This window comes from Leiobunum rupestre, chromosome 5, assembly GCF_980474605.1.
Source record: "Leiobunum rupestre chromosome 5, qqLeiRupe1.1.hap1, whole genome shotgun sequence".
In the NCBI taxonomy this organism is placed as follows: domain Eukaryota; kingdom Metazoa; phylum Arthropoda; class Arachnida; order Opiliones; family Sclerosomatidae; genus Leiobunum; species Leiobunum rupestre.
In genome coordinates, this window is record NC_143388.1 from 35,011,626 (window position 1) to 35,029,418 (window position 17,793).

General features: G+C 37.7%; 2 protein-coding genes across 2 annotated transcripts; both read left to right on the top strand.

The window, feature by feature from the left end:
* Nucleotides 1-1,594: 1,594 nt before the first annotated feature.
* Nucleotides 1,595-2,758, top strand: LOC149944362 (uncharacterized). Its single transcript, XM_090176319.1, has one exon. The coding sequence runs from the start codon at nt 1,595-1,597 to the stop codon at nt 2,756-2,758; it is 1,164 nt and encodes a 387-aa protein (XP_090032445.1).
* Nucleotides 2,759-3,161: 403 nt separating this feature from the next.
* Nucleotides 3,162-3,482, top strand: LOC149944363 (uncharacterized). Its single transcript, XM_090176320.1, has one exon. The coding sequence runs from the start codon at nt 3,162-3,164 to the stop codon at nt 3,480-3,482; it is 321 nt and encodes a 106-aa protein (XP_090032446.1).
* The last annotated feature ends 14,311 nt before the right edge of the window (nt 3,483-17,793 follow it).

Consider the following 17,793-nt stretch of genomic DNA (forward strand, 5'->3'; position numbering starts at 1 on the left):
CTGTTGAAACGGGTCGACCACGCCCAAGAATCTCTCCCGCGATTTTAGACATTTAAAGTCGCGGCAATCCAGTAATTTTGTAATGCCTTTTCTATTTTAATTTTCCCCTCTTGTAAATAAAGTTTTGTATCAAATTGTAATCCTGCATTCGTTCTTTACGCGTTGCTACATTAACCGAACCATCAGAGATAGACCTTTAGATTTTCAGTACAATATATCGGATCGCATTTCACAATTTGGTGCCGAAACCCGGGAATTTAAGCAACCGCGAATTAGAGCATTCGGACAATATACGGAACTTTATAAACTACGATGGCGGACGCTTTAACAAGATTAAAAGCAAAGCGCAAGAGTACGAAGAAAGCCACTACAAAGGTGAAAGACAATTTAGATGCTGAGCTAAACAAAGCAAAACCCGACGTGGGTGTAGTCGAAGGAAACTTGAAGGTGCTAGAGAGAAAAGAACCCGATCTCAAGCTGATTTTCGAGCAAATTGAGCTACAAATAACGGATGAAAAAGAATTATTATCCTCTCAAGATTACATGGACGAGATTACCGTAACGATGGTACGAGCCACGCGGTTCATAACTGAAGCAGACCAAGCGGCGAGGGCATATCAGTCTCCCGCTCAACTGACACATCGACCACCGACGGTAAAATTTCCAAAATTGCACATCAAGCATTACGACGGAACATTTGGAGCACTTTCGAAAATCAAATTCATAACAACTGTGATTACGACAAAGTGGTTAAGTACCAGTACTTAGTTTCTCTTTTGGAAGGGGATGCCTCTAGGGCAATAGAAGGGTTGCCCGCAACCGAGGCAAACTACGATGAAGCCATCAAAATATTGAAAGAGGAGTTCGGTAATCCAGCTGTTTTAATTGGAAAGCACATGGATAATCTTCTAAAGCTCCCAGAAGTAAAAGAAGCTAGCGACATAACAGACCTACGAAAACTGCTCGATTCATGCAGAATCCAGATAAGAAGTCTAAAATCATTAGGCCTTCTAAACGACACCCACGGTAGCCTGTTATGCCCTATTATAACGAAGCGCCTCCCAGTGGAGATCAACTTAGCTTTCAGCAGAGCGTATGGAGACGTAAATCACCTAAAAGAAGAAGATTTGTTGACACCCACGGTAGCCTGTTATGCCCTATTATAACGAAGCGCCTCCCAGTGGAGATCAACTTAGCTTTCAGCAGAGCGTATGGAGACGTAAATCACCTAAAAGAAGAAGATTTGTTAGGCTTCCTCCAAAAGGAAATCACCAGCTGAGAACGCTCTAAAATTATGGGGAAATCGGAATCGGTGCGAAAATTGAAGCCGTCGACGTTACCCGAAAAGTCAAGCTCGCGCGACCATCCTACCAATCGCATCCAATGCCCGTCACCGAAACTCATATCCAGCGCAGGTGCTTTAACAACAGGATTTACGCCACGTCCCTGTTTATTTTGCGACGCCAGTGAGCATTTGACTTCTAGCTGCGACAAGCTGTCCCTAGAAGATAAAAAGAATGCACTCAAATCAAAAAGACGCTGTTTTCTTTGCCTACGCGAAGGCCATTAAATAAGAGACTATCATCCCCGATCCATGAACTGCCGGAAGTGCGGTCATAGGCATCACCATTTGAATTGTGACAAACCACCAGATCCTGATCTAAAGAAGACTAGCGAATCGTATACAGCTGGTTTAAAAGTAGCGGCTAGCGCCGCCAGAGTTAGCGCCGGGTCCATCCTGCTACAGACGGCCGTAGCGATCGCCGAGAGCCCGTCAAATGGCAAATCTCGTCCAGTGCGCTGTCTATTAGACTCTGGAAACCACGTAACCTTTGTCAAGGAAACCATTTCGAAGATACTCGGACTCGAAGTAATCGGCGAAGTAACGCTAGACTTGCATAGTTTCGGTGCATGCCACGCTGTAAGAAGCAATAGAAGAAAGGTACTTCTCAAAATGAAGAGTCGCCACGATCCTTATCAACACTTATGCATCGAAATCCCAGAAATCTGCGGATCAGTGTTCGCAGTTCCAAGCTCGGAAATCGCGCAACAATTTAGGGACAGAGGGCTAGTAATGGCAGACCAAGTAGGACTCGAAAACAAGAGACGTGACTCGTCCTCTATCGACGTTCTAATTGGAGCGAATTACATTGGCAAGGTTTTGGTATCAAGTGGCAAAATAGAACTCTTCGGACCAACGCTAATTGGAATGGAAACCATTTTCGGATGGACGGTGCAAGGTCCGACGATGGCCAGTTCTTCCACGGTAGTAGTAAACACAGTATCAATCATGCGCGTCTCAGTAAACATCGACCAAGAAGAAGACCTATCCAACAGCCTCGAAAGGTTTAGGAAAATAGAGTCCTTCGGCGTAAAAGATCAAGATAATGTGAACACCGATCACCAGATCCTTGAAAACTTCGAAAAAACGACTGTTTATGAAAATCAGCGCTATACAACCGCGCTACGTTTTAACTCGAACGTTTCGGAGCTCGGCGATAACTATCAAATCGCATCTATTCGTTCGCAGAACCAATTCCAGAGACTTAAACGTAATAAAGCCCTCTTACAAGAATGCAATGCAATCTTCAAAGAACAACTCGAATCTCAAGTCATCAAAAAGGTTCAACCGGCAGCTAAGTCAGCTGACCACGTATATCACATGCCGTTCAGTACAGTAGTGAGGGAAATGGCGAAACCACGCGTACGCATATCGTCTATGACGCATCTGCCCACGCCGTCGGAATTCCATCCCTGAATGAATGTCTCGAGGTCGGACCTAACTTGAACCCAAAATTGTATGACGTCCTCATTCGATTTCGCAAACATAAAGTGGCGTTCATGGGAGACATTGCCAAAGCCTTTCTCCAAATTCGAATTAGAGAAGAAGACGGAGTTGTTTTGCGTTTCCTATGGATAGATTTGGTCAAGCCATAAACCAGCTCCAGTTTGGAACTATACCGACTAACAGGCGTTCCTTTTGGGAATAAGTGCTCTCCATTCCTATTGGCTGCAGTCATCCGATTGCACGCTAGAAAATTCCAGACGGCAAAACCAGACGCAAGCCGTATCCTAGCAGACTCAATGTACGTTGATGAAATGGTCTCGGGAGCAAGCGATGCCGCCAAAGCATATCTGTTAATTAAAGAAGCATAGAAATCATGAGTTCCGCCGGTATGGACCTGCGAAAATGGAAATCCAATTCTCCAGAGTTACAAAATTTCCTCTCTGAGAACAGTATGGAAATCGTTTATGGCCCAAACATAACCGCCTTTGCCGAAAACAAAGTGCTAGGGCTCGCATGGAACAGTACGGACTATTTGTGGACGTTCGACATAAATCCACTATTACAGTTCATACAACAGAGACGAAACACCAAGAGATGGGTGCTCAAATCCGTAGCACGAATATTTGATCCTTTGGGGCTCCTTACACCATTCACTATTCGTGGAAAGATCTTGTTCCAGCAACTATGGAAATAAAATGACCTCACCTGGCAACAACTTTCAACGCTTGGTGCGCCGAGCTAAAAGATTTAGGGAAAATCAAGGTTGCTCGTTACTACTTCAGAGACAAGAGCGAAACTGATAACTCTTTAGAAATCCACTGTTTCACCGATGCAAGCCCGCGCGCCTACGCAGCCGTGGTATACTTCCGGTTTCAAACTGCAGACGGAAAGATAAAAACAAGCTTCATCAACTCAAAGTCAAAAGTCGCGTAAGTCAAAACCCTAACCAGTCCACGTCTGGAACTAATGGGAGCGTTGCTGGGTGCAGAGCTAGTCAATCACTGGACGAAAACATTAAGGACCAAACCAAGTCAAATCTTCATCTGGACTGATTCGAGAATAGCTTTGGGCTGGATACAAAGCCCAGCTGAGAAATGGAAAACCTTCATTCAGAACAGACTGAGAGACATTCAAAATATATCTGACCAGGCAAGTTGGCATCACTGTAAAGGCGTAGAAAATCCCGCAGATCTTCCTACGCGTGGACAAAAGCAATTAGAGCCTGAAGACGTCGTTCTAATTGAAGAACAGAAGATGCCGAGATTAGCTTGGAAGATAGGAGTATTCATCGGTCGGGACAAACAAGTGAGATCTTGTTTAATAAGACTCTCTAACGGTACCAAGCTGCGCCGCGCTATTCAACAATTGTACCTTTTGGAAATTTAATGTTCAACTTTAATTGGGCTTAGTGACAGTCCAATGGGGCGGAATCTGTTGAATCACAAAACCCCTTCTTTTTATATTTTCCATTTTATTTGTCTGTATTTAGTATTTAGTGTTTGAACCCCTTTATATAAGTGCGTCACCTTGTACATTTTATTTTACAAGCTTAAAATACCTCTTTACCACATTCTTTCGCGGGCCGGACAGTTCCCCCTTTTTACCGTAGTAATAACTGTTGCCCCGGCTTTCAGTAAAGCTTTGTCCGGCTCGGGTTTTTCCAAAGACTATATAAGCTATCGCTACATAGACTGGCTTGTTATATGGGAGAATAGGTTGATGGGTTTTTCTGTGTGACCGCAGCGCCGTCAAGTAGTGGTGGCTATAACTACTCACAAAAAATATCAAACGCCGCAGCGAATGCCAGCCTGTCCGCGCCTTCTGAGTCGTAAAAACCACGTGCGAAAATAAAAGCGAAAAAAGTAGCGAAATTGGTTTTGTTTAGTCTTAGAGATATTTTGTTTCTAATTTAAATATGGATTAATATGGATCGTGAGAAACATATAGAAGGGAGAAGTAGTTCTTTTTGTGCTTTTATAAACTGTCAAAATGAAAGAAAGAAAAACAAGATATTATCATTTTTTAGGTTTCCTAAAGATAAAGAAAGGTGAACTTTAAATTTGAAAAAAGGGTATTGTAAAAAGTTTTAACTTTATATATTGTTTATTAGGTCCAATCTTTGGGTTTCAAATGCAGGTCGTAATGACCTAAAAGACAAAACACCTGTTTCTCTAAATAAGTCATTTACTATTTGTTCGAACCATTTTGAAAGTTGGTGTTTCATGAATCATGCCAAAAAAAATTGGTTTGGAACGTAATCCCAATTTAAAAACTGGTGAATTTGAAAAAGTTGAGGAACAAATTCCTAATTTATCGGCAGAACCATCAAACTCAGTTTTAAATGGTAAATCTCAGTAAATATTAACTAATAAATTTTTAAAAAGTACCAATAATTCATTTTGAAGCAGTTGCGGAACACAGAGAGGAACAAATTATAAACTTTTTAGGGGCAGAGGTTCCAATTTCTGATTTACTCGCAGAACCATCAAACTCAATTTCATTTGGTAAATCCTAGTAAATTGAAACTATAAACTGTTACCTTAAATTTTGAAAAATTACCAACAATTCATTTTGAAGCAGTTGGGGAACACCGAGAGGAACAAATTCTAAACTTTTTAGGAGCAGATGTTCCAATTTCTGATTTACCCGCAGAACCATCAAATACAATTTCAAATGGTAAATCTCAGTAAAATATGTAATAGTGCCTGGTTAATTAAAATACCAGTAATTCAATATGAAGCAGGAATCACCAAGTAACAGTTGTTCAACTGCCTGAAAATGGAATTTTTGACCAGGAGAACAACACACGGGGGAAAGTATTATAAGCTTCGGGTTCGCCATCTAATAATTTAGCAGGTAATTGTAAAGATGCAAAAATATTTATGAAAACTTCTGTTTCATTGTAACTTTTCAATGTTTAAGATAATTCATTGGAGTTGGAAGTAAACCCAACTGTCATAACAGTTCTTATAACGCCAATAAAGGGATTCATTGATTTACCAGGTGATTTTAAACCAGAATAAATAGACTTGAATTTATAACTAATATGAAATACTTAAAGCTTTGGTAGGTCAAATATTTGATGGAACTACAATACCATCACCATTTAATTTTGAAGATAGTGTGAAAGTTTGTCAAGTTTCCAATACTAATAAAAACATAACTTCTAGAGCATTAGAAAACTACTTTGATTTGACAGGTGACATTGTTAAATGTAATAAACTTATACAAATATGTATTAATTTCTAGAATTTAATGTAGGTGTAGTTAATCATGCATTTGAAGAGAGTGTCCCAAATGCTAAAAGAAGTTTGAGCCAGATTCTTTGACAATATATTCGCCACCTTCTCGACGAAAACTGGATAACCCAAACTTAAATAGCAGAACAAGCTCCCCCGAATTTAATAATAGGAATTCACAGCAAATGAGTATGTTTATGAACTATGAACTATTTTAATTTTATTAACATAATGAATAACTTCTCTTAGGTAACACACTTAATGAGAGTTGTTTGAAATATAAAATTCACTTATGCAAAAGTCTGATTTACGAGTATTTGATGATGAATGGCTTATGTAGAACTGCTTCATGCTTCATAGACGAGGATCAAGTAAAAACAAACCAAAAAGTTTAAAAGCAATATCACATAAATTAATTCAAATTTCTTATGTTAGGAATTCAATGCTTATATAAAGCTTGATGAGATGGAATTTCGACCACCTACACTTGCGGGTATTTTGAAATTTTATATTGAAAATATTCAGATTTCAAACAATCAAAAGCCAGAGCATCACAATGAGAACTGTAATATTATATAATTTAATTAGTAGCAATTAATAGTTAATAATTTACTTTAATTTTGAGCAGTCCTGAGAAAACCCAGAGTACCCATTCAACGACGTCGAAAAGTATTATCTACACACTAAAAACTTGCCGTTAAAAATATAGCAATTTTAGTTTTAAAATTACAGTAAGCTGTGGTAAAATAATTTTAACAACAACGCGCATTAAAATTAACATCTTTACGCTTTTTTTTAGGAAACAGTCATTTGATGTAAATATATTTATTCATGCTGTTCATAAAACGGTCACCGGATTAATAAAAACGGCAATGCACAATTTCCCCGGATTGATCATTAGTGAACGTAATATTTACAATTCTTTACTGTGGTTTTTAGTAAACAGTGTAGGTTGAAAAATGAACAACATAATATCGAAAAAACACAACACTTTGTTGTTAAATTATTTATTCTTGCTGTTTTTAAAATTAAGAGTTTGTTATAAGAACGCTAAGATTGTCATTTGCAGATTGACAAAGCTCCAGGCACGCCCTCACCATGACGACGAGGCAAAGAGCGCGTATTAGTCTGAAGTGACTTAATCTGAAGTCCACCTAAAATGTGTGGTCATTCTCGAACTAACTCTCAGTAATCATTTAACACGGGGAAGATTGGAAAGTGACACACTTAAGAAAACTTTTATAGACTTATGGTTCTAATGATAAGCAAAAAACGTTTTATGAGGGCTTCGGTTCTCCTTATTTTCTTCTTCGTCCTGGAGGCCCCCTCTGGGTGCGCCACCGTCAGTCGGTGTTGAAAAATTGACAACACTTTCTCTCCCTTGAAGATTTTCTTTAGACCTTTCCATGTTGAAATTAGACAATGGGTTTACTTTGTAGTGGGGTTGAAGGGAATCTCTTCCAGGTGACCTAGCTGGTCTGATGTTGTTCGGAGGTTAAGTCTCGTGGTGCAATTGACCTTCGAGTATTGTTTTTGTGAACTTGGCGACGAGAAGTTGGCAAGAGGAATGAATGTAACAGCATGGTGTGACAATGAGATAAAATTTTTAGTTAAACTCTATGACTGGTAAATTACTTAAAGAGGTTATTAACGTTTAATTTAATTTTTAAGCTACAATTTTGTTTGATTGCTGATGTTGGGCACTACTGAAGAGTCCCAACAAGGACAAAATCAGTCTAGTGTTGGTAAATCGGGCTTATTTATTTAAAATTCATATCGTCAACAACTCTGAAGCCTATAGGTCCGAGTTCTTCGTGTTTTCTTTTAAACTCGAGGGCCTATTTGGTCGGAGTATCGCTTTTAATTCTCAAAATTTGTTATGGTCTGTTTGTTTAACTCCTTTTTTTATAACTAGCTAAAGAGCGCGACCGGAGAGTATATTTGTTACATCAGATTCTGTGGTCACACATTGAAAACGACGCGGACGGTTTCGACCAGTGTCACACTTATTTGTTACTTTTGGTTATACCTTGTACGTAACGCAGACGCGTTCGATCAGTGTCCCACAAATTATGATTTACTTCTGGTCATACGCTGAAACGACGCGTAATGTTCCGATAAGTGACACACTTATATGTTATTTATGGTCATACATTGAAAGCGACTTCTATTTTTAGTAGTTAGGGGAGTCTATTTGTGTTAATTTCTAAGCGTTATTTAAAAGCGTAAAAACAGACAGAGCGAGGGCAATGCAAAGTTCGAAGGTCGTATAAAGTTATCGAACGGGATATAATTCCGGGGTCTCCATTGAGCCGGATTGTGAGAATACCCGATTTGGTTCACAGCGCGAGGTCAGGCGTTTTGGTCTGGCGGTCAAAAACTACGAAGGTTAACAATTTCAAGACGCCTGTAAAACGTGATGGCAGGTCAAATGCTGCAGGCCAAATTTCGTGTGAATTAGAACATTTCTTGGACGTGCATAAACAACGAGAAACTAACAAACAAGCATGCGAACAATTTTATTTATATAGATAGAAGTTGGACTTCTATACCATTTCAAGCATTAAATATGATTTCTATTTGTAAATTGTTAAATATAAAACGCCAGTTTAATTGCTATTTAAATATTTCACAAAATAATTGATTTAAATCACCTATTAGGCCTTATACTTCAATGTTTTTACGAAAATGTACAAAATATATTTGTGTATTAATGATAAATTATGAGCAAACCAATTGAAAAAGAATTTCCTCTCGGCCGCCACGGGGTTTCAAGAAATGACCCTTATCTTTGACCGTTTTTTTTTCTTCTAAAGCTCCAAAAGATACAAACGCAGCTTTTACCAGTTTCCTTTCATTAACGGTATTAATAGGCGTTTTCAACGCTTTTGTGATTCTTTGCTTAGAAGGAAAGATGGTTATGAAACATTTGGCCACTAGTTACTTTTTCTCTCTTGCGTTTGGCCGTTCCGAACTTATTTGAGACATCAAGGACTAAAAAGAAGGTAAGCGTGAATGTTTTAATTAATTAATTTAAGTATTTTTGAGGCATTATTTCATGTATTTTTCACATACGCTTTATTTGAATGTAACCTATTCTAAAGCCACGTTCATACGTACACCTCTTCAAATCGCTGCGAAGCGCTTTGTTACTGTTTTTAAATACGTTCACACTCGCCAGAAACCGATTAGTGACTTTAAGCATAGTCTAAAACCACATGATAATTTTTCTCTATGAGGCCTATATTCGACGGTTTTTCTTATATTCGACGGTTTTTCTTAGCGTATAGTTAATATTTAAAGTTCAGTTATCAATTATACGCTTTAAAAAACATTAAAGATAATCGTCAAACAGTATCACGTGGCTCTAGACGTTGCTATTGAAACTTCTAGAGCATTTGCTTAATCTCTCTATTAGACAGTTTCAGCAAACCCATTTCTAGGCGTTTACGTGAACGTCTACCAATCTCCTGAACGTTGCGGGCGTTCGCGTAAACGCCTAAAAATGGGTTTGCTGAAACTGTCTATTAACGTTTTATATGCGCCTGTTAATAAATTCACGACAAATAATAATTTAACACTTCTTTAATCAGGAAAAGATCTATACTGACTGCCCAAATGTTCGTGTTAACAATGGATGGAAAGGTTTTGAATAACCACATAAAGTGTGAAAACATTATTGAAGCTATAGGAGCTTTGTTTGAAATGTATTTTATGGCCAACATTGCGTACCCTCCTTCAAAGGTAAACGATCTATTTCTATTCAACACTTTGAACCACTAAATAATTGTTATTGTTATTTTAGATATGCAGAAAAAATAAATCATCAAAAATCAACAACTTGCCAAAAGCCTTCCGCCGTGCACCCTAACGTTTTGACATTAATTAAAAAGCTAGCAAATTGGAAACTCTCAAATGATAGCTAACATTTTTTTTGTTTTTTTGTTTTTTTGCGGTCCTTCGCGTGTCATGTGCCAAAATTAATTTTCCCTTTAAACCAAGTAACTTAATTTTTTTCCCATGATATTTCAAATCTCCAATTTTTGAGCGTTTGTTTTTAGAATTTACGTCTATTAGTACACATTTCTGTTGTGTACTAAAATTAACAACAGGTCCCCAATATATGTAAAATCAGGCAGTAGCGTAATTTAAATGGCAAGAAATTAATCCGTAAATTTATAATTAAGACGGAAGTCAGTGGTTGTGCTTCGTGAAAAAATCAAGAGATGGCGATGTCTTGGCTGGTGTTGTCCGAAAAGAGTTTTATTTCAATTCCACGTGATTTGATTAGATTCATTGTACTGTTAAAGTTGAGAGCGCATTTTTATGAAACGTCATTGCGCTGAGATTTGAGCTCATGCAATAAAACGATATAGCGCGTTAGAGAGAAGGGTGTCTATCTGGTGAATGAGAATTTCATTCTCAATCACCAAATAGACACAAAGCTGTAGCTTGGCTCCCGCCGTTCACCCGCGCCTCTCCCGTTCCTCCCCCACCCGCGCCTCTCTCTCTCAATCACCAGAATTTCTAATCACCAGAATTTCTAATCACCAGAATTTCTAATCACCAGAATTTCTAATCACCAGATTCTCCCGTTCACGGGTTGCTTTCCCCCCAACCCCCATTCACTGGATACTTTATCTCTCGTTCACCAGCTCCTTTCCCCCATTGCTTTCACCCCTTCTAATCACCAGTTGCTTTCCCCCATCCCCATTCTCCAGAATTAGTTTTCCTCGCGCGGATATCTGGAGATTAGATTTTTTACCCGTTTGCTTATCACTTCTGAACCCCTTAATTTCTAATCTCTAGGCAATAAAAACAAGAAATATACATTTCCAATTTTATTTTACTTTTAATTACATGATTGCGTAAAACAGGTTCTAATATTAGACCGACAATATAAATAACGCGTTTAAATCGCATTTTATCAATATAAAAAAAATTAACTCGATCTTCGTAAGGAATATGTACAATTTCATTTAATGGGCTGAAACGAACTACCTTCTGCAAGTGCGGTTTGTATAAATAATTTTATTAAAAGTTCTACCTCACCACGTCTGACCGGAATAGATATGAAATCGTCATCCTCCAGTGCCGCTGCCCTTGGTGGTGCCGGGATCTCCCATTCTTGCGAAAGGTACTTTTTTTCCGATGGTGAATTATCCCTCGACGGACAGTGTGGAAAGAATCTAGCATGTTCCCATTCTGGTACGTCTCCTGATTCCCATCCTTCTAATACGCCATGGCACTTGTAACATCGTACTTCATCGCCCCGCTGAATATAGTAGAATCCAGCCTTCGCTAGTTGTTCCTTAGTAACGTGGGGGTTTCTCCAGTGACGAAAAGTTCCAAGTCGATACGCTTCGATGTCCATACTGTAAACTGATAGTTTCTATAAGCTATTGTCAACATTCTTAAGCCTAATTGGTTAAGCCTAAATTTCAATAAATGTTTTTTCTATTTATTTTGGTTAGACTCTAAGACTATTTGACTAGAATCTAAGTCTATTTACTTCAATTTAAACAAGGCCTAATTTCCTACTACAGTAAAATAATAAAGTCACTTACTTTTACGGAAATCCTTAAGCCTTTGCCTGTAAATAGAGTCGAGAAGGCGGGGTACGGAGCGCGAAAATCTACGTGTCTCTTCTCGATGAGGTCCAGGAACTAAAAGAACGCTGAGTCGTATATCTAGAGATCAAATAACACTCGAAACTTCAAGTAAATCCTGATTTCTCATTGGCTGAAACCAATTGACGTCACGGGAGAATGTAAAATGTAACCAAAAATAGAGGTTACTGCTCATCGGTTAGCGATAAAAAATTCGTCACGTGTTAAATTAGGCAAATTAGAATAGCTGAAAATACATTGCGCTTACTTCGCACTAATTTACTTCTGATACAACTTTGATAAAAATTAATCCTGTTTCGGGGGGGGGGGGAACCCCAGGAGGAAATCTTAGAGACTATTAACTCGGTAGAATACACTATTTTAGCAATTGCAATTGCATATAATCCTTGTTATTGTAATGTTTGATATATACTGAAATGATTATTGTTGGATAGGAAAATAAAAGAATCGTGATAAATGTTAATTTTTTTATTATAAAATAATTGGGACGATGAGTAGTATCCTACTGGAATGTATTTCGCCCTCATCGTCCCAATATAATTGATGTTCCCAGACTTGAAGAAGCTTCCTGGGCTCTCCAACCTCAAAGCTAACAGAACAATACATAAAATTTTAACTTTAGTACAGTATAAATAATTCGTGAAATTTAATTTATTACCTTATTCTAATCTCAAATTTAATAGAATCATCGCTCGCACTTTGTATTAATATCCCCTTAATTTCTTCAATTCTACATGAAGAAAATTAAAATCTAAAATTTTTGTTCTAAAAGTTATTTAAATCTTAAAATAATATTTACCTCATTTTTGATTTCGATTTAGTTTTTGCTCCAAGCAAAGAAAAAGGTTGGAATAATTTGTTCTAATTGATTTACTCCCTTTTTATACCATTTTCCATCCCCACCAATTCCTAGCCCCTATATCCTATCTCCTTCTTTTCCGTGATGAAATCTAAGTTAGTGATTGAGTGTGGAATCTATTCAGTGTGTAAATAAGTGGGTAAAGTCTGTAAATTTTTCCATTGGTTAAATAGTGTTCGTAGATAATTAATTTCGTGAGACTGGGAATTTCCACCATCTTCCTCTTAGCGTACGTCACGAGAAGATGGTTTAGGTTCGTGCAAAGTCTAACAAATTTACAGATAAGAGTCCGCATTGTAGTACGTTCTTGCATCGGACTGGTTGACTTAACGAAATTCTGGAAAAAAAGGGTAAGCGATTTTCAATAAAGAGTCTTTTTTTGTTACGTTTTTTAAAGTATTTATTAAGAGTGAAAAAAGTTACATAGGAAAAATTGTTTACAATTGTTTTTTTCGCGTACATGAGTTTATATTATTAAATAAAATGGTAGAGTCAAATTTCAATCTTTTTTATCATTACAAGACCCAAAGCTAACTAAATCCCTGTTAAATTATCTAAGGCAATGTTTTTTTTTCACCAATCTTATTTTGCGTGTACTAAAGATATTTTGTTAATGACGGGTAGAAAACATATTTCAATGGTTCAAGACGGTAACAGATTTCAATGACTTTTAGAAAGTACTTTAAATAGAACGTACAGGAATAATGCAATAATATATTTCTACCAATGTTTTGTTTTGTTTTCATGCTAGATTGCGTAAACCACCCACGTTGTCCTAACTAGTTTACCAATACTTTCTGATTCTATTTTAATTTTTTTGTTTTTGGATGGTTTATTTTATTCGAAAGTAAATGGTTTGGCGCTCATAGAAGCACTCGCATGTTTTCGAGAGAGGTCGGGTCATATCTCTAAAAGATACCAGATAGCGTGGGAATATATTGTTTTATCCTCTGGAACCGGATTTTTTCCAGTCAGTCACCATACCTCTCTCTCTAGCTAATGGATTCGCTAAATTCGATGTGATGATTTTTCTAGCATGATTTGCGAAAGATAAAAATATCTTGCTATCGTTTTTTTCCCAATTTTTGGAAAACTTTTGGTAGTACGTTTTTGTACTCTGTCCTTTAGTTCTATGCAAAATATACATTACGCAATATTCGCCGCAAACGTTACTAGTTAGTCCTTGCAATCGTCTTTTGCTAAATGTCCACGTCTTACACATTGAATTTAAATATTTTCTGATTGTGGGTAAAAATGGTGGAAGCCCCATTGAATCAAAATAGAATCCCCGTTTTCGGCCATCGACGTAGACGCAAATCCAATGAGAACCTGTTTCTCCCCTTTTATCAAAATTAATGATAAGCGATTGCGGATATTTCACCATGGGTTTTAAATTATCTGAAGAATAAACGCCTAAAAAGTTCGGTGTTTTATACAGTGCCTGAGATAAGTCCACGTTTGTCGTAGTCATTTTAATAGTCTCGAATAATGTTCCTATTTTTATCTATCTGTAAACAAGATTGAAATTCAGCGTACACGATAACGACCGTAGAATCTTTTAAAGGGGTACCAAATCCTAAATCTAAACGTAGTTGCCCTCTCTTTACGGGGTTCCAAAACGTGACGTCACTGGCCGAATTGTCGGGGGTTAAATCAAAAGCATATAGGGCAAAGCCTAGAGGAAAGTGAGCCAACGCGATGTGATTTCCCTCGTCTTGGTAGAGTATCCCAGATCCCGAGAATAGCGAATGATAGGCTAGCGTAAATTGTTTACTATTAAAATTAGGGGTCAACGCTTTCGAAGGGATTTGTTCGTTATCAACGTATAGAGCCAGATAATTTAGGTCGAAATTTTCAAAATTATAAGGATTAGACTTAACGGAGCCCTTATACGCTTTGTTGGTGGCTAAACCAATAATGACTCTGTTGGGCATCGGACCTAAGAATATATTGTCAAAACTATCGTTCTGAATAGAACTAGCTAATGTTTTAACTTTAATTTCAGTACGAGTAAAGGGATATTTGGCATTGCTACGTAATAATCCTTGCTGATGGGCTAATAAAATTTTAGACATAATTTTAACTTTACGTACAATTAGAGCAGCGTCTATAAATTCGACTTTATACGCGTCGACAGTGTCGCTAAAAAGGGTAAAATTATCGCTATTTCTAGTGAGTGAAACCTTAAGTTGTACGCCATTAATTAAATATTTGTTGAAATTAAAAATGTCACAAAAAATGTTCCCGTAAAGTTCAATTTCTTTTGATTCAGCAGCTAGAACCTGACGTTTTATGAATCCGGCGTTTGTTATCAGATCCATACTTCCAGCCGTGTCATCGTACCATCCAGATGTCGCAAGGTGAGTGTTTTTTGCATCGTACCCAAAGTTGAGCAAGGTTTCGATATAGGCCCTATAGGGGTAATTTGAGGCCGATGGTGAAACCGTCGTATCATTGAGTTTCACTTCGCATTGTTTGAATAGCGAATGCAGAGAATTGTTCACGAGCGAAACGTTAGACCCGGCATCCAAGTTGTCACCGTTGGTTTTTACGATTTTTACTTTACAATATATCATTGTCATTGCCAAATCTGTGTAAGAGTCTCCCGTACCCGGTACCACGAATTCGATGATAGAACTGCTGTCGATAGATGAAATTGGCTTACACCATACCGTTTGACCTTTTTCAACGCTGAGTTGAGTTGGTAGTTCGTTGAAAATATTTAATTCGCTTTTAAGTACCTCCATTTTTAGAGAGCAAAAATATCGCGAACCGTACGCGTGAACTTGCGGCGTTTAACTGAACTCTTTTTCTTCTTCTTCAATGCTTTCTTAGTAGTTTTTCTTCTCTTGCGACGACCCGAACCTTCTTGCGCTGCCATTTCGTCAACAGTTTCTGTCATTCGTTTATTGGCTGACGTTTTTAAGTCCTGACCTTGCAAGACGTCTCCGAGTACTTTCTTTCCTGTAGAAAGGGCCCTTTTTCCCACGTATTTGGCAGACTGTTTTAGGAATGGGAATACAAACCTAGCTAGCCCAGAAAAAAAGCTACCAATTCCGTGTCCTTTTTGTCCCGCAAACCCAGAGAAATAAGGTAAATCTACTCCACCCCCCGCCTGATTTAAATAATATTGCATGTAGGGACAATTTCTATCAACGTACTGATAAGCCATTTTTTTTACTGAGCTCGTCGTAAATGTACTTTACACGTGACTGAACCAAACTGAAATGGCACGAATTCACCTAAACTATTTCTTATATTAATGTCGATAGAGTCAAAATAATTTCTACTCAGTTTAAGGTAATGCGGAGAATCGAAAGTTTTTGAAACGGTTGATCCATTGGGGGTGTTTTGGTCTACAACAATTGTTCGCAAAAGGGGGGCTAATGTATCCCCAACCATTTCATTTCCTACCAAATCGGAATACACGAACATAAGATCGGGGATGAATAAGTTTAATTGTATAGGGGAATCTGATCTGAATGCTACCTTAGGTGAAATATCAGTAACATTATCTCTAAATCCTAAAATTTTCCTCAACTTTGGCGTTAACTCGAGTTGGTAATAATGCTTACTATAGGAAGTGTATTGTACGTGTCCACTTTCTAAACTATATTCAAATTTTCCTAATGAATCATTATCGAACTCTGAATTAGCGCTTTCCTTTAAATCAAGGTTCAAACTTTTAATACTTTCATTAAGTACGGCCAAAAGTTCATGAGGATTTTTGTAGTAGCCCTGAGGTATCTCTCGGAAGTCGTACGTATATTTGTAATCTACTATGTGGGCTGGAGGTTTCGATAGTAATTCCTTAATTTCTATTCCACAGCCCATTGGTTCGCTTACGTTATAAAAAGATAAAGGATAAATAATTTCTACCAGGGCAATTTCCCAATCTCCACGTAAACTAATGGGTTTGGCCAACGTTGTAGAATACGAGGCTAGAGTATTTTCTGAATTATTCTTATTCTTATCTCTAGTATTACTAGGAAGAGTTATGTAAATCCCAGACGTCATCTTGATTAACCCAACTATTAAACGATGGAGGATATCCTAGCCAACTAACGTACAATTGTTTTACTCCGTTTTTAGTTCTCTGACGTAAAATCTTGTTTAACTTGAACGAACGAGGCGCACTGACCTTTTGAAGCTCTCTCGAATAGAACGTCCCTTTTATATCGATTTCTGATAGGTCTTTTATTTTATAAACGGGAGGATGTCTTTTAACTATAGCTACGACTTTAAATATTTCTTCGGTATAATTAGCTTCGAAACCCTTTTGAAATATCATTTTAGTTGTATTTATTCTAACCAAATCCCCTACTCGGAATTGCGGTTTCATTTTCAGTTTCTCGGCATAATATTTAGAGTAGATATTATTGTACACACGTAATACGTTATTTTCCGAAACGTCATTAGGGGCCATTTTAATTGAGCTATGATAAGAGGAATTGTACGCTTCGACCAAGTCCTGTAAGACTTCCAAATATCTATTTGTGGAGTGATGGGTAAAATATCTATACATTTTTGTTTTTAACGTTCTATTAAACCTTTCTACGATAGAGGCTTTTATTTCGTCATTTTCGGTACTAAAAAATTTAACTTTATTCTTTTTGAAATATCCTTGTACTTCTTTATTCCTAAATTCCGTGCCCTTGTCCGATTGAAATTTATCTGGAATTCCGTCTTTAAAAACAATTTTTATATTTTTCAAAACCTCTTTCCCCGATTTAGTTTTAAGAGGTAACCCCCACGCTTTTCTACTAAAACAGTCTATAATTGTTAAAATGTATTTGTATCCGTCATTATCTGCCTCTAACGAGCGCATATCGTTAATATCCGCCTGGTATTGTTCCCTTATATTACTAATTACTATTTTATTTCGTTGAAACTTTTTATATTTCGGCCTATGCATCGTAAAAGCGTCGATTCCTCTTAACCATTTTTCTACAGTTTCCCTACTTAAGCCGTGAGACTTTACGGACTGGAATAACCTTTCAGCGCCTCCGAAAGAAGCCGGATGCTTCGGGTTAAAATATATTTTTTCTAAAATAGCTTCGCCCATACTTTAGACTTTTGCGCGCGACTCCTTGTTTGTTTATAAGAGTGAAGAGAAGAGTCAGACGTGGAGGAGTGATCTCGGTCAAGGCTACGAGTGGGGCGGGGCTTATCTGTCCTGCGCGCACGCCCACTTTGAGGAACCGGATACTCGCGCTTAACGGGAGAACGTCGTTGTCGGGTTCTCGGAGCTAGCGGGGAGGGAAAGCCTTGGATAGC

Bases quoted from the DNA above. Each gene is read 5' to 3' on its own strand.
- LOC149944363 (XM_090176320.1), top strand. From the start codon at position 3,162: ATGAGTTCCGCCGGTATGGACCTGCGAAAATGGAAATCCAATTCTCCA.
- LOC149944362 (XM_090176319.1), top strand. From the start codon at position 1,595: ATGAACTGCCGGAAGTGCGGTCATAGGCATCACCATTTGAATTGTGAC.